This window comes from Brassica napus (assembly GCF_020379485.1).
Source record: "Brassica napus cultivar Da-Ae chromosome A6 unlocalized genomic scaffold, Da-Ae chrA06_Random_24, whole genome shotgun sequence".
In the NCBI taxonomy this organism is placed as follows: domain Eukaryota; kingdom Viridiplantae; phylum Streptophyta; class Magnoliopsida; order Brassicales; family Brassicaceae; genus Brassica; species Brassica napus.
In genome coordinates, this window is record NW_026014063.1 from 4,772 (window position 1) to 32,683 (window position 27,912).

The window sequence follows — 27,912 nt, forward strand, 5'->3', positions numbered from 1 at the left end:
CCAAATAGACTCGAAACAAATGCGGACGTCAACCCCTATGTTATTGAATTTGGTGGACTGTAGTTGTTCTATAATACTAGCATAATATGTGGTTTGGCTAATAAAGTTGACTATTACGTGTATGCTTGGTCTTTTATAATCAGACTATCCCACTAGGAAAACTTCATGAAAGTACCTGAAAAGTTGTTGGTACTCTAAGAAAACATCACAAAGGGGGAAAATAATTAAAAACCAAAACCGACGTTTAAGTTTCAACTATTATCCACCGATTAGATTCCAGCAAAAAAAAAATCGGATTGTTTACCGGTTCAACCAAACCAGTTGCCTTTTTGTTCCGGTTATTTTTAAGTTGGAGGCTTGTAAGTTATAAATGTTCAATCTGTTTCTATCTTTTCTCCTACTTCGCATAACGCAAAGGCGGAGCTCCGACATGACATCTCGCTCCAACGAAGCTATTCCGGGTCACCGATTGTCGTGCGTAAACTCTATCTTTTCTTTTATTCTCATGCCTCTTGTGAATTGATGATAATGATTAGTTTGGCTACAATGGCAGCTTGGTTGTGGTCAACTTTGTTTGGATTACTTAGTAACTGTACCGTCTTTTCCAGTTCCGACCAAAAGATCCGAGCCACGAGCTTCAAGGTCCATTACTATTTGCAATAATGCTCTTAATGCTTCGTTGACTTTATTTGTTTCGAAATTTTTCGCTGACATTTTCTGAATAATATACAGGTTCAAGGAGGTTGAAACACTGGGAATACGTTGACATGCGCTGCTCGTTTGGGTTTGGCTTCTAGGATCTTAGCTAAGGTTAGTACCGATCTCCAACAATATTCTATCATCGCAATTTGAATCTTTTCTTTATCTTTTATCTCTAGAAACTTACACGTTTCTGTTGAATCGTTAGCGAAATCAGCATTGTGTAATATCCTTCCTTGCGTAGGGAACTTTTGTTTACCGAATGAATGATTGTGATAAAAAGGATACTATAAAACATCTCTAACCCCATTTTATATAAAGATTCCAAAATGGAGAAAAAAATAAAGTAATAAATAAAATAATAAAAGCATTACTTTATAAATAAAGTTTTTTTGTTCATTACTTCATTTTAAAATAAAATATGGAGTGATATTGGAAATATTTTTATTGCCCCAGTGGTGATTTCGGATTTAATTTTAAAAGAATTTGTACTTTAAATCTAGCCATCAATATTATTAATATTCTATTATATTTTAATTTTTATAATTAAATAAAACTGATTAAAATATATTAAAATATACATTTATGATAAAATGTAAACATATATGTACTAAAATATGATGTCAAGAAGTTAATGAGATATTTTTAATTAAAATTAATGAGAAAATAAGTGTAAGTACTAATCTGATAAATATATTAAACATATGCTTCTCATATACAAATTATCTGGGCCAGAATAAATCGTAAATAGTGCTTTAAAAAGTCAAAAATGCACTTTCAAATTTAAAAATGCAATTTCTAAACATAAAATTTTAAGCTATGAAGATATGTGGAAAGAGACAGAGCCGACACGTGGTAACACATAACTAGTCTGGACCACTTATGTAGGGCCATGATACCCGTATAATTAAAAAGCCTCAAATTAAAAGAGATAATGGTTTGTTGGAGATGTTCTTATTCAAGTTTCTCAACATAAATTATACGAAGATTAAAATTTGTAAGCGGGATACAAAATTATATTAATATTTTATCACTGGATATTTAAAAATTTAAGAGACTTGAACCCAAAAAAACAGCAATTTGTGTTCATATTTTCATGATTAAAATTAATATACTTTTGTATTAAAAACTTTTTTAAAAAGATTACCAATTAAATGTTATCACAACTAGAACTTGAAGAGAAAACACCTTTGTTGATGTGATTTGGGGATTTATGCTATTCCTTTTAGAGCATTTCCAATATAAAACTTTATTTTTTCTTTTAAAATAGAATATAAATTTAAAATGTTTCAATCCTATTCTATTTCTCTTTACATAATAAAGTAATGAACAACAAAAATAGAGGTACTATATTTATGGAGTAAACTCATCTTTTACTCCATTATGGAGTGATAAATTCTAAGAATTTCAATAGGATTGAAACATTTTTTATTCCATACTATATTTTACTTTTATTTGGAGTGAAAAATGGAATGAGGCTGGAAATACCTTTACAATATTGGTCACAAAAAAAACTAAAGTAAAAAAGCTATACATTAATAATGTAAAAACTATGATATTATTAATTTATAGAGTAATTAATTTACAAAAAGGTTAATTAAAAAATTCTTTTTATTAAAAAATATTTTATTTCAAATATATCCCTTGATATTTTATATATCTTGAATACATATGGTAGTATATACATATATATACACTTTATATCTAAAAAATGACAAAATAATACCAAAATCTTTCAAAATGATGAAACTCATTTTGAAGAAAAAAATATACAATAAAATGGCTTTTTACGTTTATATAAAGTTATATATAGTCGATGACAAAAAGATACTATATAATCATTATTTATTTATAATTTTAGTGAGATCGCATATTTAACATCAATTTTTTAAAATATATCATTATATCAAAAATTTGTCATATTTTACATTGGACTAATTTAGACCTGAAATAATTTATAATTTATTTTTTTTTTTGTTGAAAAGGGCATAATTTATCGTATTTATTTTTTATCAAGTATTAATTTATAGAGTTTATGTTATATAAACATAAAATTTCATCAAAATAAAATTGGAAATATGGTTTTAGGTTGCTGATGATTCTCAAGGGAGATGGATGCTAGAGGAACTAGAATCTAGCGGCGTCGATACTTCCTTTTGTGTGGTACGTAACATCACTAAAGTTTGATAAGTGATACAACATACATATATACTGTATATCAGTCAACGTAGATAAAACAACAATCCTATATTTTTTTCCTTCTCAGACAGCTAAAGATGGAGTTTCACATTTTAATTACGTCATTGTAGATAACCAAACGTGGGTAAACAAATAGTCTTTTGTCATGTTGTATCTATGTGCTTTTATTAATTTAAAGTTTCTGTTATTAATCCAAAGAAAAAAAAAGTATAATATGTCCAAAGAAGCGCGTTAGGTAAACTAATAATGCGTTTGATACTGTTCTTTATAACCAAACATGTAGGAATACTCGCACGTGCGTTTTCACACCAGGATATCCTCCTTTGCTCCCTGATGACCTTACAGAATCCCTCCTTGTAGATGTGCTTGATAGGGTGAGAGTTATACATGTAACTGGAAGGTCTCGAGAAACCGAATTGCTTCTTGCGCAAAAGGTGAATAAATGCTCTCTGCTCATTCAGGCATATATATAGTAATTACGGATGATTGTTTCTAAGAAGATTTGTAATTCTTATGCAGGCACATAGCAAGAATGTATCCATCTTAATCAACGCAGAGAAAAGACGGGAGGGACTAGATAAGCTCCTTGACTTAGCTGATTATGCCGTTTGCTCTACTCACTTCCCTCAGGTTAGAGAGTTCTCAGAACATTTTTCTAAAACTATGGATCAGATGGCTTAACGGATAATGTGTGGTTAGTTCAAATGGAAAAGAACACAAAGCAAAACCCAAATTTCACAAGATGAAGTTATACTTGGGAGAAAACTAATATTAGATTATGTGGTTTCAGTTTGAAAGATTATGAGGTCTCGTATTATATTGAATGTTGGTACTTGGTACCATACATTTGTTACTGTAGTTATATACAGTATAGAAAGTTTCTGAAAAGCTGAATACAGTATATGGAATCTTTAACTTATGAGAGCTGAAAAGAACCTTGCAATGTGTCATCTACTCTTATGACATCTGAAACTCTTGCAAGTTATTAGTTTATATAACGAGTTGGTACATATGCTCTTGAATCAGCATATAATCCTAAAAGATGTGACTTGTTTAATGTTGAGGAAAACAGGATTGGACTGAGTCACCATCATCACCTAGTGCGCTTCTCTCTATGCTCATTAGACTACCGAAGCTAAAGTTTGTGATCATGACTTTGGGGGAAGACGGTTGTGTGATGCTCGAGAGATGTCCCAATGGTGAGTTCTTGTCGATTTCCTTATTTGCAAATTACACGATTACTTCTTGTGTTTGCCATTTTTAAATTAAAATTAATTATGACATTTCCTTTCTTTTCCAAATAACTTCAGAGGTTCCAGAATCAGAAGAAACAGACATCGATGAACTACACGAGTCTCTGAAGCAAAGCACAGACTTTACAAGTGTTTTACCGGTCTGCAATTCATCGGTAAATAACAATTTGAGATGCATATTTGTCGCAAGTTTCACTTATATATTTTTATGAAATATCTTTATATTTCCTTTTCAAAAAATAAAAAACCTTTGTATTTCTCTTACCATTTTCAGATGGTTACTAGACTGAAAGGAAATGTTACAGGGAGATTGTATATCGTAACAGCTGAGAAAATACCTTCATCGGAGCTTATGGACACAACTGGTGCAGGAGATGCGTTCACCGGAGGTTTGCTCTATGGTAATAATATACTTTATGCCAAATGCATTAAACCGAATTTAACCGAGTTCTATTTTCAGTACCTTGTTCTTCCTAAATTTTTGGTCCGTCGTTTCACACTTTTTTTCATCTAATGTTCTCATAGGTTTGTGCACAGACATGACTTTAAAAGAAACGCTGACATTTGCATCTCGAGTAGTAAGTTTGCTTCTTCTGTGTTTCGTCTTGATGCAACTTCTTCTGAATTTCAAGTTGGCATACAATTGTACAAGCTCTATGTTTGTCATGACGCGAATTTCACAACTCTAGTGTTACGTGTTTGGTTTGGATTGTGAAGTATGTTTGCGTTTTGTAGGCTGCTTGTTGCTGCAGAGGTTTAGGGGCTCGAACAACTCTTCCATTCCGTACTGATCCAAATCTTGCAGCTTTCTTGGGAGCATGATCATAATTTGTTTGTCCTTGACGGCTCAACACCCAGGTCAAGGTCTTAAAATGGGTCTTTATATATTTGTATTTTATCAAATGTGAAATAAAATAGTTGATTTGAAAAATAAAAATAAATTATTGTTTCAACGATTTATAAATCATGACATTGTCGTACTTTACGTGTGTATCATGTGAACTTGTAATAAATAAAGTATTTTGTATTAAACAATTATTTGAGATGACTATCCATACGGTGGCTTTACACTAATTGAAAACAATATAGAATAGGCGGTGAGCAAATAATAGATATTAAGTTAAGATCTGCGTCTTACGCAGAATGAACAGTAGCGAAGCCAATGTATTGGCAAGTGGGTCAATTGACCTATACATAGCTGTGATTTTTTTTATTCAGTTCTGATCTGAAGTGGCGAAGCTAGTAGAGAGACTAGGCATTCCATGCACCCATAATATTTTTATTTTATTTTGTATTTCTTAATAAATTTAACATGTCTATTTCAGTTTATAAGTTTATACTCATTAAAGCATTGTGCATCCAGTAAAAAAAACGTTCTAGATTTACCCTCGTCATCGCTTCTACTCTTAGTGTGCATGCTTTGGGGACGACGAACTAAGAGTGAGTCTGTGGTTTGCTAGATGTGATGGATGCCAGTTAGTGGCAGACTGAGGCTTAGGCCGATCCACGCGCAGGCTCCAACCTGCGAAGCCGTCTGAATATGGTTGGTTCTTCTTTGCCTTGCACTTCTATATTTTATTTTCAGGTTACTTCAAGCTAGTTGGCATCTCTGTCACATTTAGGTGGTGGTTTTTTTATATCTTCTATGTGTTTGTCTAGTTTCTTCTTAGGTGACAGTAGCTCCACTGTTCTGGCTCGTGTTTTTTTTTCAGATCTGTTCGGCAGCGGACAGCACCCCTTCATTTTGTTTTCGGCTAAGGTTTTGTTGTTCTTTTTTTTTTTTGTGTTATTACTTTTACCAGCTGTTACTATATCTTACTCTCTCTGTTTCATAATAAGTGTCATTGTAATATTTTTTTGTTTCACAAAAGTGTCATTTTATAATTTTAATGCAAATTATACTTACTTTCAACTGAAAATTAATTACAAATTGCATTGATTTTATAAATAATTTTATTTATCTCAAATAATATTGGTCAAATAAATGTAATTAATAACAACTTAAATACATTTCAATAGCTTTCTTAATATGTATAAAAAATGTTAAAGTGATATTTATTAAAAAAAATGAGAGACAAATAAAAGACCAAAAATTTTAAAATATGAAGATTTTTAAAAAGAAAGACAGCATAGGTAAGTAAACGAGCTGAAGGTTAAGGCTGAAAAAAGACAGGGTCCTACAATGCAAAAATGGCTTAAAATTTTCAAAATAAAGAACATGATCATTGTTGTTTGTTTGGGTGTTTTGGCTTTTGTTTCATCTAAACACATCATACTTCACAAAGAAGAACGAAACACTCGTGTTTGATAACTAATTGTTTGGAAACTGGAAAGTGCTATTTTAACAAAACTTGAAGTATTACGATTTTTTCGTTGCGAAAGTAAACAATACTATAGATTATTAGTCTTGTTCCCATTGAACAAAATTTAATTAGACGGTTTAGTCAGCGGCTTGGCGTTCGCATGATTAACTAATACCTGTCCTTTTGTTGAAGTCGGTGTATTGGTTACGTTAATATCATAATTATTTATACTCGTATGTCATTAAGACATGGATTAAATCAGTCGTAATATATTCTTTTAATTGTCAGGGTAAAAACTATTTTTGTAGTATAAGATTTTGCCAACGGACAAAACTGAACTGAAGTTAGCGTGTCGGAAAGGTGAAAACCAAGTCCTGTAATAAATGCAAAATAAAAGGGTAGATTGGGGATAATACGTATGAATTAATCGTTTTATTAAATTACTAATTGGTTTAGTTGAAAGTTAAGTAAGTAATTAATTAATTCAGACCAAATCCCAGCGAGGTGGAACAGACGAGGGAAGCACGAAAAGAGAAAATAAAGTTAGAAAAAAAAAGAAGAAGAAAGAAACAATAATACTCAATTTATTTTTCTTCCAGAAACGCGTTTAGATTTGCAGCCTCCTCCTCCTCCTTCTTCTTTTGCTCGTCTTCTCCACCAAATCTGAGTGTCTTCTTCAAGTTCTTTGCTCGGAGGTGTTCTTATTTTCGTAGAGTTCAGACGTTTACTGCTCATTTGATTCAATCTAGATCCAGATTCTGTATCTGAAGACTCTGATCTACCAAACGAAATGGTAAGATCTCATTGCGATCAAATCCAGTTTAATTTGGGGGGAAGTTTGTAATTTAGAGGATTAGTTTGACTTGAGACGAATATGGTTTCTTGATTTAGTTTCTTGTTTTTAAAGATTTTATAATTTTGGATGATGGCTTTGAGCTGCACTTAGATTCCTCGTTTGATGATGATGATAGTATTGTATGAATATATAGATTTGACTTCAACTGTGACTTGTCTGTTTTTGAGTTGACGCTCTGGTCTAATTCTTGTTTGAATCTTCATAAGCTATGTTTTGTTCATTACCACAACACTTTGATTTTTTCATACATTTTACGGTTTTGATCAGCCATTAAATTTAAAGTCATTGGGGGTTACATGTACTTTTATAAGAAGTTGTGGCTACCATAAAAGAGCTTGAGATGTGTGTTTTGTTCCTCAAGCTTTATATTTAGTTCACCCAACTCCAAATTCTAGATCTGTTTGGCTATATTTGTAAGTGCTTGCTGCTTACAGTTTCTTAGTGAGAACTATACCTTTGACACTCTTTGTTTCTACAGGCCGGTAACTTCAATCCTACAGTTGGGTCGTGTGTGTGGGTGGAGGACCCTGACGAAGCATGGATTGATGGTGAAGTTGTAGAGGTTAACGGCCAGGAGATCAAAGTGCTATGCACTTCAGGGAAACATGTATGTGTCCTTCTCATGTGAATTGGAAAGCAAAATAAAACCTTTTTTTTTGTGAAAGCAATTTCTTATTTCTAATTTTTTTTGTCTGGAAAAATTTAGGTTGTTACAAAAGCATCTAATGTTTATCCGAAAGATACGGAAGCACCAGCATCTGGAGTGGACGATATGACAAGACTTGCTTATTTGCATGAACCCGGAGTTCTACAGAATTTGCATTCAAGATATGATATTATGAGATTATGTAAGTAGAGTCTTATTGATTTTAATAAATATGTGCTCTAGATATGTTGTGGACTAAACTTTCAACTACTTCAGAATTATACAGGAAGCATACTGATTGCTGTTAATCCATTAGAAGACTTCCCCATCTCTACAGTAGCCATATGATGGCACAGTATAAAGGAGTGCCTTAGGGGAGTGAGTCCACATCCATTCGCCGTCGCAGATGCTGCATATAGGTAAATTTTTACACATTGCTGCTTCTTATACTTTGGCTATTTTGTTGATGCTTGTATGCTTTCTTTTTTGTGTGATGCAGGCAGATGATTCTGACGGAGTAAGTCAGTCGATTCTGGTTAGTGGAGAAAGTGGTTTTGCCAGCACCACTTTCTCCACTAACCAGAATCGACTGACTTACTCCGTCATTAATCATCTGCCTGCATCACACAAAACAGAAAGCATACAAGCATCAACAACAATAGCCAAAGTATAAGAAGCAGCAATGTGTAAAAATTTACCTATATGCAGCATCTGCGACGGCGAATGGATGTGGACTCAGCTCCCCTAAGCAGCTCCTTTATACTGTGCCATCATATGGCTACTGTAGAGATGGGGAAGTCTTCTAAATGGATTAACAGCAATCAGTATGCTTCCTGTATAAGTCTGGAAGTAGTTGAAAGTTTAGTCCAAACATATCTAGAGCACATATTTATTCAAATCAATAAGAATCTACTTACATAAATCTCATTAATATCATATCTTGAATGCAAATTCTGTAGAACTCCGGGTTCATGCAAATAAGCAAGTCTTGTCATATCGTCCACTCCAGATGCTGGTGCTTCCGTATCTTTCGGATAAACATTAGATGCTTTTGTAACAACCTAAATTTTTCCAGACAAAAAAATTAGAAAATAAGAAAATTGCTTTCACAAAAAAAAAGGTTTTATTTTGCTTTCCAATTCACATGAGAAGGACACATACATGTTTCCCTGAAGTGCATAGCACTTTGATCTCCTGGCCGTTAACCTCTACAACTTCACCATCAATCCATGCTTCGTCAGGGTCCTCCACCCACACACACGACCCAACTGTAGGATTGAAGTTACCGGCCTGTAGAAACAAAGAGTGTCAAAGGTATAGTTCTCACTAAGAAACTGTAAGCAGCAAGCACTTACAAATATTAGCCAAACAGATCTAGAATTTGGAGTTGGGTGAACTAAATATAAAGCTTGAGGAACAAAACACACATCTCAAGCTCTTTTATGGTAGCCACAACTTCTTATAAAAGTACATGTAACCCCCAATGACTTTAAATTTAATGGCTGATCAAAACCGTAAAATGTATGAAAAAATCAAAGTGTTGTGTGGTAATGAACAAAACATAGCTTATGAAGATTCAAAACAAGAATTAGACCAAGAGCGTCAAACTCAAAAACAGACAAGTCACAGTTGAAGTCAAATCTATATATTCATACAATACTATCATCATCATCAAACGAGGAATCTAAGTGCAGCTCAAAGCCATCATCCAAAATTATAAAATCTTTAAAAACAAGAAACTAAATCAAGAAACCATATTCGTCTCAAGTCAAACTAAATCCTCTAAATTACAAACTTCCCCCCAAATTAAACTGGATTTGATCGCAATGAGATCTTACCATTTCGTTTGGTAGATCAGAGTCTTCAGATACAGAATCTGGATCTAGATTGAATCAAATGAGCAGTAAACGTCTGAACTCTACGAAAATAAGAACACCTCCGAGCAAAGAACTTGAAGAAGACACTCAGATTTGGTGGAGAAGACGAGCAAAAGAAGAAGGAGGAGGAGGAGGCTGCAAATCTAAACGCGTTTCTGGAAGAAAAATAAATTGAGTATTATTGTTTCTTTCTTCTTCTTTTTTTTTCTAACTTTATTTTCTCTTTTCGTGCTTCCCTCGTCTGTTCCACCTCGCTGGGATTTGGTCTGAATTAATTAATTACTTACTTAACTTTCAACTAAACCAATTAGTAATTTAATAAAACGATTAATTCATACGTATTATCCCCAATCTACCCTTTTATTTTGCATTTATTACAGGACTTGGTTTTCACCTTTCCGACACGCTAACTTCAGTTCAGTTTTGTCCGTTGGCAAAATCTTATACTACAAAAATAGTTTTTACCCTGACAATTAAAAGAATATATTACGACTGATTTAATCCATGTCTTAATGACATACGAGTATAAATAATTATGATATTAACGTAACCAATACACCGACTTCAACAAAAGGACAGGTATTAGTTAATCATGCGAACGCCAAGCCGCTGACTAAACCGTCTAATTAAATTTTGTTCAATGGGAACAAGACTAATAATCTATAGTATTGTTTACTTTCGCAACGAAAAAATCGTAATACTTCAAGTTTTGTTAAAATAGCACTTTCCAGTTTCCAAACAATTAGTTATCAAACACGAGTGTTTCGTTCTTCTTTGTGAAGTATGATGTGTTAGATGAAAACAAAAGCCAAAACACCCAAACAAACAACAATGATCATGTTCTTTATTTTGAAAATTTTAAGCCATTTTTGCATTGTAGGACCCTGTCTTTTTTCAGCCTTAACCTTCAGCTCGTTTACTTACCTATGCTGTCTTTCTTTTAAAAATCTTCATATTTTAAAATTTTTGGTCTTTTATTTGTCTCTCATTTTTTTTAATAAATATCACTTTAACATTTTTTATACATATTAAGAAAGCTATTGAAATGTATTTAAGTTGTTATTAATTACATTTATTTGACCAATATTATTTGAGATAAATAAATTATTTATAAAATCAATGCAATTTGTAATTAATTTTCAGTTGAAAGTAAGTATAATTTGCATTAAAATTATAAAATGACACTTTTGTGAAACAAAAAAATATTACAATGACACTTATTATGAAACAGAGAGAGTAAGATATAGTAACAGCTGGTAAAAGTAATAACACAAAAAAAAAAAAGAACAACAAAACCTTAGCCGAAAACAAAATGAAGGGGTGCTGTCCGCTGCCGAACAGATCTGAAAAAAAAAACACGAGCCAGAACAGTGGAGCTACTGTCACCTAAGAAGAAACTAGACAAACACATAGAAGATATAAAAAAACCACCACCTAAATGTGACAGAGATGCCAACTAGCTTGAAGTAACCTGAAAATAAAATATAGAAGTGCAAGGCAAAGAAGAACCAACCATATTCAGACGGCTTCGCAGGTTGGAGCCTGCGCGTGGATCGGCCTAAGCCTCAGTCTGCCACTAACTGGCATCCATCACATCTAGCAAACCACAGACTCACTCTTAGTTCGTCGTCCCCAAAGCATGCACACTAAGAGTAGAAGCGATGACGAGGGTAAATCTAGAACGTTTTTTTTTACTGGATGCACAATGCTTTAATGAGTATAAACTTATAAACTGAAATAGACATGTTAAATTTATTAAGAAATACAAAATAAAATAAAAATATTATGGGTGCATGGAATGCCTAGTCTCTCTACTAGCTTCGCCACTTCAGATCAGAACTGAATAAAAAAAATCACAGCTATGTATAGGTCAATTGACCCACTTGCCAATACATTGGCTTCGCTACTGTTCATTCTGCGTAAGACGCAGATCTTAACTTAATATCTATTATTTGCTCACCGCCTATTCTATATTGTTTTCAATTAGTGTAAAGCCACCGTATGGATAGTCATCTCAAATAATTGTTTAATACAAAATACTTTATTTATTACAAGTTCACATGATACACACGTAAAGTACGACAATGTCATGATTTATAAATCGTTGAAACAATAATTTATTTTTATTTTTCAAATCAACTATTTTATTTCACATTTGATAAAATACAAATATATAAAGACCCATTTTAAGACCTTGACCTTGGGTGTTGAGCCGTCAAGGACAAACAAATTATGATCATGCTCCCAAGAAAGCTGCAAGATTTGGATCAGTACGGAATGGAAGAGTTGTTCGAGCCCCTAAACCTCTGCAGCAACAAGCAGCCTACAAAACGCAAACATACTTCACAATCCAAACCAAAACACGTAACACTAGAGTTGTGAAATTCGCGTCATGACAAAACATAGAGCTTGTACAATTGTATGCCAACTTGAAATTCAGAAGAAGTTGCATCAAGACGAAACACAGAAGAAGCAAACTTACTACTCGAGATGCAAATGTCAGCGTTTCTTTTAAAGTCATGTCTGTGCACAAACCTATGAGAACATTAGATGAAAAAAAGTGTGAAACGACGGACCAAAAATTTAGGAAGAACAAGGTACTGAAAATAGAACTCGGTTAAATTCGGTTTAATGCATTTGGCATAAAGTATATTATTACCATAGAGCAAACCTCCGGTGAACGCATCTCCTGCACCAGTTGTGTCCATAAGCTCCGATGAAGGTATTTTCTCAGCTGTTACGATATACATCTCCCTGTAACATTTCCTTTCAGTCTAGTAACCATCTGAAAATGGTAAGAGAAATACAAAGGTTTTTTATTTTTTGAAAAGGAAATATAAAGATATTTTCATAAAAATATATAAGTGAAACTTGCGACAAATATGCATCTCAAATTGTTATTTACCGATGAATTGCAGACCGGTAAAACACTTGTAAAGTCTGTGCTTTGCTTCAGAGACTCGTGTAGTTCATCGATGTCTGTTTCTTCTGATTCTGGAACCTCTGAAGTTATTTGGAAAAGAAAGGAAATGTCATAATTAATTTTAATATTTAAAAATGGCAAACACAAGAAGTAATCGTGTAATTTTGCAAATAAGGAAATCGACAAGAACTCACCATTGGGACATCTCTCGAGCATCACACAACCGTCTTCCCCCAAAGTCATGATCACAAACTTTAGCTTCGGTAGTCTAATGAGCATAGAGAGAAGCGCACTAGGTGATGATGGTGACTCAGTCCAATCCTGTTTTCCTCAACATTAAACAAGTCACATCTTTTAGGATTATATGCTGATTCAAGAGCATATGTACCAACTCGTTATATAAACTAATAACTTGCAAGAGTTTCAGATGTCATAAAGAGTAGATGACACATTGCAAGGTTCTTTTCAGCTCTCATAAGTTAAAGATTCCATATACTGTATTCAGCTTTTCAGAAACTTTCTATACTGTATATAACTACAGTAACAAATGTATGGTACCAAGTACCAACATTCAATATAATACGAGACCTCATAATCTTTCAAACTGAAACCACATAATCTAATATTAGTTTTCTCCCAAGTATAACTTCATCTTGTGAAATTTGGGTTTTGCTTTGTGTTCTTTTCCATTTGAACTAACCACACATTATCCGTTAAGCCATCTGATCCATAGTTTTAGAAAAATGTTCTGAGAACTCTCTAACCTGAGGGAAGTGAGTAGAGCAAACGGCATAATCAGCTAAGTCAAGGAGCTTATCTAGTCCCTCCCGTCTTTTCTCTGCGTTGATTAAGATGGATACATTCTTGCTATGTGCCTGCATAAGAATTACAAATCTTCTTAGAAACAATCATCCGTAATTACTATATATATGCCTGAATGAGCAGAGAGCATTTATTCACCTTTTGCGCAAGAAGCAATTCGGTTTCTCGAGACCTTCCAGTTACATGTATAACTCTCACCCTATCAAGCACATCTACAAGGAGGGATTCTGTAAGGTCATCAGGGAGCAAAGGAGGATATCCTGGTGTGAAAACGCACGTGCGAGTATTCCTACATGTTTGGTTATAAAGAACAGTATCAAACGCATTATTAGTTTACCTAACGCGCTTCTTTGGACATATTATACTTTTTTTTTCTTTGGATTAATAACAGAAACTTTAAATTAATAAAAGCACATAGATACAACATGACAAAAGACTATTTGTTTACCCACGTTTGGTTATCTACAATGACGTAATTAAAATGTGAAACTCCATCTTTAGCTGTCTGAGAAGGAAAAAAATATAGGATTGTTGTTTTATCTACGTTGACTGATATACAGTATATATGTATGTTGTATCACTTATCAAACTTTAGTGATGTTACGTACCACACAAAAGGAAGTATCGACGCCGCTAGATTCTAGTTCCTCTAGCATCCATCTCCCTTGAGAATCATCAGCAACCTAAAACCATATTTCCAATTTTATTTTGATGAAATTTTATGTTTATATAACATAAACTCTATAAATTAATACTTGATAAAAAATAAATACGATAAATTATGCCCTTTTCAACAAAAAAAAAATAAATTATAAATTATTTCAGGTCTAAATTAGTCCAATGTAAAATATGACAAATTTTTGATATAATGATATATTTTAAAAAATTGATGTTAAATATGCGATCTCACTAAAATTATAAATAAATAATGATTATATAGTATCTTTTTGTCATCGACTATATATAACTTTATATAAACGTAAAAAGCCATTTTATTGTATATTTTTTCTTCAAAATGAGTTTCATCATTTTGAAAGATTTTGGTATTATTTTGTCATTTTTAGATATAAAGTGTATATATATGTATATACTACCATATGTATTCAAGATATATAAAATATCAAGGGATATATTTGAAATAAAATATTTTTTAATAAAAAGAATTTTTTAATTAACCTTTTTGTAAATTAATTACTCTATAAATTAATAATATCATAGTTTTTACATTATTAATGTATAGCTTTTTTACTTTAGTTTTTTTTGTGACCAATATTGTAAAGGTATTTCCAGCCTCATTCCATTTTTCACTCCAAATAAAAGTAAAATATAGTATGGAATAAAAAATGTTTCAATCCTATTGAAATTCTTAGAATTTATCACTCCATAATGGAGTAAAAGATGAGTTTACTCCATAAATATAGTACCTCTATTTTTGTTGTTCATTACTTTATTATGTAAAGAGAAATAGAATAGGATTGAAACATTTTAAATTTATATTCTATTTTAAAAGAAAAAAATAAAGTTTTATATTGGAAATGCTCTAAAAGGAATAGCATAAATCCCCAAATCACATCAACAAAGGTGTTTTCTCTTCAAGTTCTAGTTGTGATAACATTTAATTGGTAATCTTTTTAAAAAAGTTTTTAATACAAAAGTATATTAATTTTAATCATGAAAATATGAACACAAATTGCTGTTTTTTTGGGTTCAAGTCTCTTAAATTTTAAATATCCAGTGATAAAATATTAATATAATTTTGTATCCCGCTTACAAATTTTAATCTTCGTATAATTTATGTTGAGAAACTTGAATAAGAACATCTCCAACAAACCATTATCTCTTTTAATTTGAGGCTTTTTAATTATACGGGGTATCATGGCCCTACATAAGTGGTCCAGACTAGTTATGTGTTACCACGTGTCGGCTCTGTCTCTTTCCACATATCTTCATAGCTTAAAATTTTATGTTTAGAAATTGCATTTTTAAATTTGAAAGTGCATTTTTGACTTTTTAAAGCACTATTTACGATTTATTCTGGCCCAGATAATTTGTATATGAGAAGCATATGTTTAATATATTTTATCAGATTTAGTACTTACACTTATTTTTCTCATTAATTTTAATTAAAAATATCTCATTAACTTCTTGACATCATATTTTAGTACATATATGTTTACATTTTATCATAAATGTATATTTTAATATATTTTAAATCAGTTTTATTTAATTATAAAAATTAAAATATAATAGAATATTAATAATATTGATGGCTAGATTTAAAGTACAAATTCTTTTAAAATTAAATCCGAAATCACCACTGGGGCAATAAAAATATTTCCAATATCACTCCATATTTTATTTTAAAATGAAGTAATGAACAAAAAAAACTTTATTTATAAAGTAATGCTTTTATTATTTTATTTATTACTTTATTTTTTTCTCCATTTTGGAATCTTTATATAAAATGGGGTTAGAGATGTTTTATAGTATCCTTTTTTATCACAATCATTCATTCGGTAAACAAAAGTTCCCTACGCAAGGAAGGATATTACACAATGCTGATTTCGCTAACGATTCAACAGAAACGTGTAAGTTTCTAGAGATAAAAGATAAAGAGAAAGATTCAAATTGCGATGATAGAATATTGTTGGAGATCGGTACTAACCTTAGCTAAGATCCTAGAAGCCAAACCCAAACGAGCAGCGCATGTCAACGTATTCCCAGTGTTTCCACCTCCTTGAACCTGTATATTATTCAGAAAATGTCAGCGAAAAATTTCGAAACAAATAAAGTCAACGAAGCATTAAGAGCATTATTGCAAATAGTAATGGACCTTGAAGCTCGTGGCTCGGATCTTTTGGTCGGGAACTGGAAAAGACGGTACAGTTACTAAGTAATCCAAACAAAGTTGACCACAACCAAGCTGCCATTGTAGCCAAACTAATCATTATCATCAATTCACAAGAGGCATGAGAATAAAAGAAAAAGATAGAGTTTACGCACGACAATCGGGTGACCCGGAATAGCTTCGTTGGAGCGAGATGTCATGTCGGAGCTCCGCCTTTGCGTTAATGCGAAGTAGGAGAAAAGATAGAAACAGATTGAACATTTATAACTTACAAGCCTCCAACTTAAAAATAACCGGAACAAAAAGGCAACTGGTTTGGTTGAACCGGTAAACAATCCGATTTTTTTTTTGCTGGAATCTAATCGGGTGGATAATAGTTGAAACTTAAACGTCGGTTTTGGTTTTTAATTATTTTCCCCCTTTGTGATGTTTTCTTAAGAGTACCCAACAACTTTTCAGGTACTTTCATGAAGTTTTCCTAGTGGGATAGTCTGATTATAAAAGACCAAGCATACACGTAATAGTCAACTTTATTAGCCAAAACCACATATTATGCTAGTATTATAGAACAACTACAGTCCACCAAATTCAATAACATAGGGGTTGACGTCCGCATTTGTTTCGAGTCTATTTGGATTTCAGGCTAAAAATTTAAACTCATTTAGATATTTATAAATTTTGGTTTGGTTTGGACTCGTTTAAAGTATTTTAAAATTTTAAAAATTCATTTATACTTTAAATTTCTCTAATCTAAAAATAAAATAGGATATTATATAAATATTTGAATAATATATGCCAAAATACTTAAACTTAACATATAAATTGGTTTGACTTTTGGATAGATAATCAATAGATATTTCAAATAATTTTGGTGTTTTGAGTATTGTTTAGCTATTTTATACATTTATGTTTGACTGTTTGTTTATATTTTCAAGTATTCTGGAGAACTTCAAACAATCTTATATATTTTTGATATTTATTTATATATTAAATCTAAAATAATCAATATATTTAAGTATGTAAATCTGATTCGAATATATTCGGATACCAAAAATATTTTGGTTTGGGTCAGATTCGGTTTCGGTTGTCTAAATACCAAAATTTTAAATTTGTTGGGATATATAACCAATTCGGTTTGGGTTCAATATTACGTTTTCAGAACTGTTTCTGTTTTTTTTTTTGCCTAGCCTTACAATTATACAATTTAGACCATCTCCAGTGTATTTTTGTTATTTTCACCTCTAAAATAGAGGAATTCTATAAATAGAGATGGAATATGCTCCAATGTATTTCTCTAAAATAGCAAACTCTAAATGTAGAGTAAAAAATAGAGGAATGATATTTCTTCATCTATAAATAGAAGAAAAAATAAAGATATCTATTATAAAGAAAAAAATAGAGGTGGTTTAGAGCAATTTTACCTCTAAATACTATTATAAAGGTGGAAATAGCTATGAGTTGGAGATGCTATTGAGAACCCTTTTTATTTGTGAGTAGTTGAGACTTGAGATAGTTATACTATTATATAAGACCGAAGACCCAAAATGCGGGACATTGATGTTTTTCTTCGTTTTCAGTTGTTTATTGAAACTTCTATCGTCTTTCCCCTTGTTTTTCAATGTGAGACCGTGAGAATTTGAGTTAACATGATTTCTATAATGCAAAATGCAACAATGCAAACAAAACCTCCTTTTAAGTACTAAATAAATTGGTTTTTCATAAATATTTAAGTTTTATTGGTTGTTCTATTTCGGTTTGGCTACCGAGACCACCTCAAGTTTGAGTAATAGAATAGTCGTTTGCTGCAAAAAAAAGTTTTAAATAAATGTAGATTCAAAAACAAACTATATATATCTCTTCATCATATTTAAATTTCAGTACAAAATTATACTAATATTTACTCTTTGAAATAGAAACACAAATTAATGATTTTTTTTTTGTCTATATGAGTCTGTTTTAAGTTGCTGATAAAAAATATTTTTTTTGATTCAAGTCTCTAAGATTTTTAAATAACCAGTGATAAAATATTAATGTAATTTTGTATTCCACTTAAAAATTCACCTCAATATTATGTTTTATAGCAGGACAATTTATTTTTCTTGTAGAATATGGTTTATTTTTCTTGTAGAATATGGTAAATACATCAAATATGTCAAATTATATTGTGTGACATATAATTTGAATAGAAATTGCAGTAGATCCTTGTTCAAAACATGTATTTCCCTAAGTTTTTGTCTGTTACACAAATTTTAAAAAAACTCATAGATATATGAAATATTTGCAAGTTATATTTTATGAGTAAAAATTAAAACATTAATCCTCCAATAACATTAGATACAACTAGGAATTATAGAATCAATCATAATTATTATTTTGAATAAAAAGATATTTGGATGAAAAAAACTCATTTTTCTGCCAAACCCGATTTTCTCAAAACCGCTAAATGTACTTTTCGACCAAAACCGTGAAAAGCGCTTTTTTCAAAACCGCAAAATGAACTTTCCGACCAAAACCGCGAAGATACACTTTTCCGTCAAAACTGCAAAAATTGACTTTTCCGCCCGAACCGCAAAAAACACTTTCCTACCAAAACGGCAAAGATTGAGCTGGAGATTAGTGTTGGAGATTTAGAGTTTAGTGCTGGCGGTGTTAACAATATTTAAAAAAAATCTTTTTTTACAACTACTACTATTTTATTTATTTTTACCATTTTATTTTAAAAACATAATATAATTTAACAAAGTCTTATTATTTTGTTTTCTTTAAGATATGGAATATGAAAAGGTTTTTCTTGCGTTCACCCCATACACCAACCAATAGTATTTTTTTTATTTCATATTCCATATCTTTTAAAAAAGGAAATTAAATAATAAGTATTTTCCAAGTTATATTATGCTTTTAATTTTTTTAAAGTAAAAAAAAAGTAATTGGTGCAAAAAAATATTTTTTTTAAAAAGTCTTTGGATAAACCCTAAACCTTTGAGTAAACCCTAAATCCTTGGATAAACCATAAACCCTTGCATCTTTATTAAACCCTAAATCATAAAAACTAAACACTAAATCTTAAAAACACTAAACCCTTAACGATAAACCCTAAACCATTGGATAAATCCTCCTAAATCATAGGGTTTATGGTTTACTCAAGGATTTAGAGAGCTATTACGCACTCTTTCAAGGGTGGTTTAGTGTTTAGGATTTTGTGTTTAATGTTTATGATTTATAACCCGTCTTACCAACATACTATACTTTTATTTTTGAACATTAATATTTTATACTTATGAAACTAAAATATATAAATTTATCAATTTAATACAATTTATCATATTTAGCTTAAGATAATAATTTTCTTTTAATATGATTAATTATGATTATATAATTAATATATAAAAATTGGATAGACTTTTTGTTATAAACGATAACTGAATATATTAATGTTTAATAGTATTTCAAAACTAATTTCAAAGTTAGTGGAAATATTTAACTATAATTTTGAAAATTAAGATCTTGTTAAAATCTTTTTAAACAGATTTGTTAAAAAAATAAAATAAATGTACTTATATTTAAAATGAAAAGATATCAAAAGATATTATGATAAAGTAGTTTAAAATTGCTATATATTATTAGTCTTATATAATACATTTAGCAAAAAATAAATAAATGATTGTCCAAATTAAAAAATCACACATGAAAAAAGTTATGACTTATATTTTTCATTGTCCAAAGCGCGGGATAATTTTTCATTGAAAACTTTATTTATCTTTATTTATAGTAGGTGTGGACATAAAATCCATAAACCAAAGTCCGAACTGAATCCAAACAAAAACTCGATCCCTACCCGGTCTGAAATATTAGAAATGCCATAGTGGATCTTGTAGGGTGGTACAAAACATATCTAAACTTGAAATGTTATTATTCAAACCCGAACGTGTAACCCAAAAAAAGAAAGTCCAAATTAATCACAAATATAAATATTTGATACATAAATATGTACTTCAAATATTTAATTATGTATTTCTTTTCAAAGATATCTAAAAATAAGTATTTGAATTTTAAATAGGTACCTTAAATATCCAATTCTATATAAATAAGTATCTATGTCTTATGTTTTGCTTTTAAATTTTGGATTTAACATAAGATATATCCAAATCAATTGAATCTGAATGATATAAGTTGCTTTATGGGTTTTATGACATGATACATATTAGAACCAAACCAATATGTTATATTCGAACAGGTCCGTATTAACAAATTTTCTAAAATGAGACCTATGATGTGATATAAATTAGAAACAAAAGTTCAAATAAGGAGCCCTGAACGAAGTCTAACTTAAATGTGGTTTATGTTTTGCTCAATTAGTTTTATATTTGATAAATATTTTACATGTTTGTTGGAATAACCCGTAATACTATACTCATAATTTTTTTTATTAATAACATGCTCTATCATATCATTATTATTTTTTGTCGAATAGTTTAAATGTTTTAGTTGGAGTTTTTTTAACGGATTCGATTCTCATAAATGAACAAATTTTAATATAAAAATTAAAATTTGTTAAATGATTGACACTCTGTCACATATGAACTCAACCAATTGACTGCAGTCAATATATATTAAATTACGATCTTAAAAGCTGATATATGTTTTATAAGATTTATATTCATTTTATGATGAAATATGCATCATACACGATCGGAAAATGAGCTTTTAAATCTCCAAATATTTGAAATCAACACTTTTAATGCTCAACTATTTTTTGTGCAGATTTAATCATGAAGTCATTGTTGACTGTGCAAATTCAGACTTAGAAAAGTCAAATATTAATTACTAAACATAAACATGGATTACAATTAAAAAAAGATCGGCATGGCTTTCTTAAACCCATAAATTTCTAAAATCGATGATATGTGATTCTGAGAAAGAATAAGCGAATATTGTTGCTAAAGAAAAGAACTATGTTCTCCAACGAGAATCTCTTCTCACTGAAAATCGTCTAAACTCAACGAAAATCTCTTCCATTATCTTACATAATTTGATTTTAAGAATTTATGGGTTTTTAAAAGCCAAACCGATCCCTTTTCTAATTATAATTCATGTAATAATTAACCATTGATTTTTTTTAATCTATGATTCTGCGCAGTCAACAATAGTTTCATGATTAAATCTGCGTAAGATACAATTGGATATTAAAAATGGTGATTTCAAATAGTTTGGGACTTAAAACCCCATTTTTTACTTTATTAGCTATAGTAATCTTTACTTTCTGTTTTCAAAAGCTGGTCCACGATTTGATTGTAATGTCACTATAGTTGGATCAAAGTGTGTCGACAAAAAAGAAAGTTGGATCTAAGTGTGTGTTATGATCTGAATTCGTCTCGGGCCGAGACTGTCGGGGCCCACTAATTTCAAAACAGACTTTACTTACACACTCCATTATTAACAACCCAAACCCGTTCCGACCCACCCGACCCGACCCATAGAAGAAACGACACTACACTACACCACCTACCTACCAACCTAAACAGTGCATACAAGTTTCTAACGCCACTCCTCTTCTCTTTCATTCTATCCTCGTGCGTCAATGGCGACTCAAGGTCAGGTTATCACATGCAAAGGTACGCAAATGGCTACTTTCTCAACCTACGGTTGTTGATTTCATCTGATCTGGTTTCTCTCTTCACACCATAGCTGCGGTGGCTTACGAGCCGAACAAACCTCTGGTCATCGAAGACGTGCAAGTGGCTCCCCCTCAGGCCGGTGAGGTTCGCATCAAGATCCTCTTCACCGCTCTCTGTCACACCGACGCCTACACCTGGAGCGGCAAGGTCCGTCTGAATCTCCTTCTTACTACTACTACTACTACTGATTCAATCGAGTCCATTTATTAGGGATCTAACATCTTTTGATTGTGGATTTAGGATCCTGAAGGTCTCTTCCCTTGTATCCTCGGTCACGAGGCTGCTGGGTATGTTGTATCTCCCATCAATCATTAAATCCACTTTCTTCAGATTCTCTTAAGAGCATGTTTATTGCAGGTTTCGGGTTCTTAGTGTAATATAAGATACTTAGTGTAATATAAGATACGTCTCTTAGCTTTTAACTAAAAAAACTAACAGACGTCTCTTATATTTCTTCTGAGAGATGTCTCTTAGTGTTTTTAGTTAAGAGACGTCTCTTAGTATTTTTAGTTAAAATCTAAGAGACTATATCTTATATTACGCTAAGAACCTCAACCTAAGAGACATGCAATAAACATGCTCTAACGTATTTGGATTTTGTTTTGAGCAGGATTGTTGAGAGTGTTGGTGAAGGTGTAACTGAGGTTCAACCTGGGGACCATGTTATCCCTTGTTACCAAGCTGAGTGCCGTGAATGCAAGTTCTGCAAATCTGGAAAGACTAACCTCTGCGGCAAGGTTCGATCCGCTACTGGTGTTGGGGTTATGATGAACGACCGTAAGAGCCGCTTCTCCGTTAATGGGAAACCCATTTATCACTTCATGGGTACCTCCACGTTTAGTCAGTACACTGTTGTTCACGATGTTAGTGTGGCTAAAATCGATCCTCAGGCTCCTTTGGAGAAAGTCTGCCTTCTTGGTTGTGGTGTTCCCACTGGTAAGAAAAGAATTAAGTGCTGCAGTCTTTCATTGCTTTGTTAGAATGCTATAAGGTCTGTTTATTGCCTCTAGCAGTATCTCATGTATCTTGATCATGTTAGGCCTTGGAGCAGTATGGAACACTGCAAAAGTAGAGCCTGGGTCAAATGTTGCCATTTTTGGTCTTGGGACCGTGGGGCTTGCTGTATGCTACGACCTTTCTAAATCTTTCATCTTTTTAGTTTTCCCCCATGGAAGAAAACTTTGTGGTTTGTTTATTTAAATATTGTGTATGGATAGGTTGCTGAGGGTGCGAAAACCGCTGGTGCTACAAGGATCATTGGCATTGATATTGACAGCAAGAAGTATGAAACTGGTAATACTCCTTTTCTTTTTCTTTTGCACTGGCTTGTATTGTATTAAAGTGATTTTTTGAAATCTTGCACAATAACATTGGGTTCCTTGGTTGGCATTTCAGCAAAGAAGTTTGGTGTTAATGAGTTTGTAAACCCAAAGGACCACCAAAAGCCAATTCAGGAAGTGATTGTCGATCTCACTGATGGTGGTGTTGACTACAGCTTTGAGTGTATTGGGAATGTCTCCGTGATGAGAGCCGCATTGGAGTGCTGTCACAAGGTACACTCATCCATGAAATCTGAACATAAAACTGATTTCATATTTAAAAGTTTTATAGAATTTACATAAGACAAGAAGATGCGCTTACGCGTTAAGAACGATGTTGTAGGGATGGGGAACTTCAGTTATAGTCGGTGTTGCAGCATCAGGACAAGAGATATCAACCCGACCGTTCCAACTCGTGACTGGCCGTGTGTGGAAAGGAACAGCTTTTGGTGGTTTCAAGAGTCGAACCCAAGTGCCTTGGCTTGTAGAGAAGTATATGAACAAGGTTAGAAAAACTTCAAACGATTCAACGCAATCTTCTCTTCACAACACTTGAAATTTTGCGTGACATTCCCAACAAATGCAGGAGATCAAAGTGGATGAGTACATAACGCACAACATGACCTTGGGAGAGATCAACAAGGCTTTTGACCTGTTGCATGAAGGCACTTGCCTTCGTTGTGTCCTCAGTACCAGCGACTGATAAACCAATGGTTTTATCTTCTCTTTCTCCACTTCATCATGTGTTTTGTGTCTTTTGTCGGTAATGACAAGTTCCTGAGCTACGGACTCAAGTCGTGTGTGTCCTGTCTTATGCTTCCGTAAAATTTGAATAAAGACCGAGTTTCATCATTAATAATAAGCGACCATGTTGATAGAGATTAACTGTTTCATGACAGAAACATAAAAAGAGTATAAACGGGGTCGTTTATAAGTAGTGGTCGAAGGATATACCTCCAAAACATGTTAGAACTGTCGTCTCCACATAACATAAAGTTCTGAGCGATAAGAGTTTACTCAAACCAAAGAAAAGAAATAGCAACACAAGGCCTGTTGTAGTCACCTCCTTAACTATGAACCAAAAGAAAAACTCAAGCCAACGTTAAAAGGAAAAACAAAAATTGAAATGTTATATAACTAAAGGCAAAATGTTACAAACTACATCGGTGGTAGATGAAGGAACAACGAGAACCTCTTAAATCATTCATTCTTGGTTTCCCTAAAACTTATATAAGAGATTCAGCTGCGTTTCTTCTTTCCTTAGCGACCACCACGGTAGTTACCATTGCCTCTTGGCCTGTAGTCACCACCTCCTTCCTGGTTTCCTCTCCCGGACACACCACGGGAACCAAAGCGGCCTCTTGGTGCTTCTGTTGGGTAACCACCTCTCCCGCGCCCTCTTCCTCCTGGTCAATAGAAACCACAGTCAAAATGAGTTGCATGTGGTGGTGAGCTCTCAATCATTAACAAGTAATTTACAAGACACTTAGAACAAAGACTGCTTACTTGCTCCGCGTACACCAGCGGGATTGGGTCTTCGTCCCTCGATGTATACTTGTCTTCCACCCAAATATATAGGTGAAGCCTATTTATTACACAGAAAGGAAACCAATAAGAACCAACACAAAATGGAAACAAAAGAAGACAGTTTATCTAGCGAGTCGCATTGTGGTTATTGCCCAAAATAATTCACACCTTGATAGCTTTCTCAACGGAAGCCATGTCTTCATATTCAACAAAAGCATAACAAACGCCAATAACATCCTGCACGGTTGGTTTGGTAAGATTGTTAGCTACTTAGCTATGGTTATTCATATCACTTAAAGACAATAACAAAGGGCAAAAAATACGAAGTGAAGATTAATTAACCTTGCGGGTTCTGAGGAAAATACCATCAGGCTTGATTGTACCGAAGTTCTTAAACTCCTCCTCGATCTCTGAAGCAGATATGTTGGAAGGCAGATTCCTAACGTACACTGATTTGATCTCAACTGTAACAAGGCAAACCAATAAATAAATATACATTTCCAAAGTTACAAATAGAGTCAAATAAACGCACTCCTTGTCTAATTCACTTCTTTAATATTTAAAAACTTTTACTGGTCAAAACAAAAACTTACAGTCTTCAAATCCAAAGCCACCATCCGTCTCTGCTCCATAGTCAGTAAAAGCGTTTGATTGCTGAGCAGAAGCAGGAGGCGCGGCCAGCTGAGGGGAAGGACTCCGTAGCTGTTGATCCCAGTCATTATTCTCTAGAGAGTTCCTGTTATATGATGGTTGTGTAGCAGCTACAGGCACAGCAGCTGCTTCCTTCGCAACCCGTAGCTGAGGAGATAAGGGAGAGAACATCTTCGATTAAAAAGCTAGTTTTCTACCTAAACAAAACCTAAGTAAAGTACAAGTGATGAAAAGCTAATCACAAATATCCAAAACGGACGAGATCATTATCACCATAATCGTTTTTAAAAAGAGTCTGCATGAGTGACTACTTTGAGACAAAATAGGATATACTGTTTAGTATGCTGAAAAATCCCCAAAAAAAAAAAATTGTAGAGAGGGTGTGTGCTTACAATGGAAGCATAACTCATCTTGGATTTTTCGCCAACGGGTTCCTCTGGTGGTGGTGCGGCCCGAGGTTCATGTACAACTTCCTCCCTAGGTGTTTCCTCAACCGCAACTTCATCCTCATTATAGTCTTCATGCAGAGGCTGATGTAGATCCTCTTGCAGACTGTACTTATCGACAAGATCATCATTGATTTGGACCGCATTCACATAATCACTTGCCTCTTGCTCCAGAACATAATCATCATGAACTAGAAATTCATGAGACAACAATAAGCTACTACATCTTCAAAAGAATTAAACATGCACAAGCCATAAACAAACCTTGAGGTTCAGGATGAGGGCTTGGATGATTGAGCTGAACCTCGTGCTTGGTTTCAGACAAACACGAGGACTGATGATGAGAGAAGACAAGTCCTTCATCGATGAACTGAAAGATATCATTGAGAACAAAATAACCCTTCTCCTGAGGAGCAAGGAAGAAAGTGTGCATGAAACTCCTTCTGTTGATGAACTCCTTCGTCTTCACAGACCCTGAAATGGCCACAAGGACACCACCTTCCCATGACTCTACTGAGTTGATTGTCTTCACTTCGATGGCAGTGAAGTTCAGTGACATGACCATGTTGTGAATATGCTACATCAACCACAAATCAAAAAAAATAACTAAAATGAACAAATCTTTACTAATCGAACAAAAGGAAGATTATTATGAATGTTACTAGTAGGGTAACGGCAGTGTCGCTAGAGTCACCATCAACACGGATCATTTTGCTTGATTCCGAGTAAAACTGGTGGATAAGATGTGGCTGCTGCTGCAACACTTGATAGTACTGTTCCACAAAGTACGAACCAACCTGCACATAGCAAAAAAAAATACACATATTCGATTACTTAGCCGAAACAGTGATAGATTGTAATATCGATTTTTAGAAATGAAACTCGCCTGCATCGCTCCTGGATAAGGATTCACCATTATTAAAGTAGAACAACCTTCCCAAGTTTGAGAAGAGAAAATGTACTCTCTCTCTCACTCTAGTTCTCTCTATATTTGTTGAACTGAAGTGGAAACAGATCTGAGGAAACGAGGAAGATTGAGGAAGAAGAGAATGGGAATGAGATTTATATAGGAATTTTAAACATACAATTAATGTTACAAGACAATAAAATAAAAGAGAAGACCAAAAGGTTTCTTTGGGTCTAGTGGATAGGGTAAAACACTGTTGATTCGTTTTTTAATCTGCATCTGGTACCTTTTCTTTCTTTCTCTCGTTAATTCACACCATTTATTTTCGACTTCTACTAAACCAACCCTAATCATTTTACCATTCCAAATGTAGTTTATTTTTGATTTTTTACTTTTGCCCGTTAAATTTGATTTTAGAAAAACTTTTATTTTATATATCGTAATAATAGCAAGTTTTCTAGAGAAATAACATTTATTGTGTTAATGTTATTAATTAATATTGTATATTGGTGTTTATTAGCATTCAATCGGATGTTACCGCCTTTAATGTGTTTTTAACAGTTGAATCCGTAGATGATGAAAACTTAAAAATGGTATTTAAACTTACTTTTTGTAACGTTTCGATCGTTATTGTTAATAGATTCTCCTATCCGATTTCTCGGCATGTATGTCTTTTCTTGTTCAACGTTCGTAACTTTAATTTTAGAAAGTTAAAATATTTGTTTGCTGACTCTTCAATTATCACGGGATGTTTTTTAATATTTTGTTTTCACTGACACGGTATAACTTTTATCATTTTTAATAAATTATCCATCAGAAAAAATTATAATTCAAACACGTTTAATTATACGGTATACATTTCAGATGTACTAGCTCAAAGTTATGTAACTCAAACTGCAGTTGTGGTCTAAACACTTATAGGTTTAAAATTAAAATGAAATTTCCAATTTTTAACTGCGTA

The 27,912-nt window shown here is 32.7% G+C and overlaps 5 protein-coding genes and 1 pseudogene across 5 annotated transcripts; 3 read left to right on the top strand and 3 right to left on the bottom strand.

The window, feature by feature from the left end:
* Window positions 1-546: 546 nt before the first annotated feature.
* On the top strand, window positions 547-5,225 carry LOC125594375 (5-dehydro-2-deoxygluconokinase-like). Its single transcript, XM_048770641.1, has 11 exons — window positions 547-642; window positions 748-810; window positions 2,788-2,862; window positions 2,966-3,018; window positions 3,182-3,332; window positions 3,418-3,528; window positions 3,971-4,097; window positions 4,209-4,306; window positions 4,426-4,552; window positions 4,677-4,729; window positions 4,887-5,225. The coding sequence occupies exons 1-11, from the start codon at window positions 547-549 to the stop codon at window positions 4,971-4,973; spliced, it is 1,041 nt and encodes a 346-aa protein (XP_048626598.1). The 3' UTR covers window positions 4,974-5,225.
* Window positions 5,226-6,941: 1,716 nt separating this feature from the next.
* Window positions 6,942-8,463, top strand: LOC125594372 (myosin-6-like). The gene is made up of 4 exons (XM_048770638.1): window positions 6,942-7,247; window positions 7,789-7,917; window positions 8,017-8,158; window positions 8,456-8,463. The coding sequence occupies exons 1-4, from the start codon at window positions 7,245-7,247 to the stop codon at window positions 8,461-8,463; spliced, it is 282 nt and encodes a 93-aa protein (XP_048626595.1). The 5' UTR covers window positions 6,942-7,244.
* Window positions 8,464-8,700: 237 nt separating this feature from the next.
* LOC125594373 (myosin-6-like) lies at window positions 8,701-10,094 on the bottom strand. Its single transcript, XM_048770639.1, has 4 exons — window positions 9,795-10,094; window positions 9,118-9,246; window positions 8,874-9,017; window positions 8,701-8,799 (listed from the first exon to the last, which is right to left on the bottom strand). Exons 1-4 carry the CDS (start codon window positions 9,795-9,797, stop codon window positions 8,701-8,703), a joined length of 375 nt encoding a protein of 124 aa, XP_048626596.1. The 5' UTR covers window positions 9,798-10,094.
* A 1,758-nt stretch (window positions 10,095-11,852) lies between these two features.
* Window positions 11,853-16,704, bottom strand: LOC125594376 (annotated as a pseudogene).
* A 5,076-nt stretch (window positions 16,705-21,780) lies between these two features.
* LOC106410687 (alcohol dehydrogenase class-3) lies at window positions 21,781-24,299 on the top strand. The gene is made up of 9 exons (XM_013851241.3): window positions 21,781-22,038; window positions 22,112-22,248; window positions 22,342-22,388; window positions 22,712-23,037; window positions 23,141-23,223; window positions 23,319-23,394; window positions 23,497-23,654; window positions 23,764-23,925; window positions 24,007-24,299. Exons 1-9 carry the CDS (start codon window positions 22,005-22,007, stop codon window positions 24,121-24,123), a joined length of 1,140 nt encoding a protein of 379 aa, XP_013706695.1. The 5' UTR covers window positions 21,781-22,004; the 3' UTR covers window positions 24,124-24,299.
* A 230-nt stretch (window positions 24,300-24,529) lies between these two features.
* LOC106410686 (nuclear transport factor 2) lies at window positions 24,530-27,171 on the bottom strand. The gene is made up of 9 exons (XM_013851240.3): window positions 26,931-27,171; window positions 26,707-26,841; window positions 26,309-26,621; window positions 25,991-26,235; window positions 25,541-25,745; window positions 25,290-25,411; window positions 25,116-25,184; window positions 24,927-25,005; window positions 24,530-24,826 (listed from the first exon to the last, which is right to left on the bottom strand). The coding sequence occupies exons 1-9, from the start codon at window positions 26,958-26,960 to the stop codon at window positions 24,681-24,683; spliced, it is 1,344 nt and encodes a 447-aa protein (XP_013706694.1). The 5' UTR covers window positions 26,961-27,171; the 3' UTR covers window positions 24,530-24,680.
* Window positions 27,172-27,912: the final 741 nt, after the last annotated feature.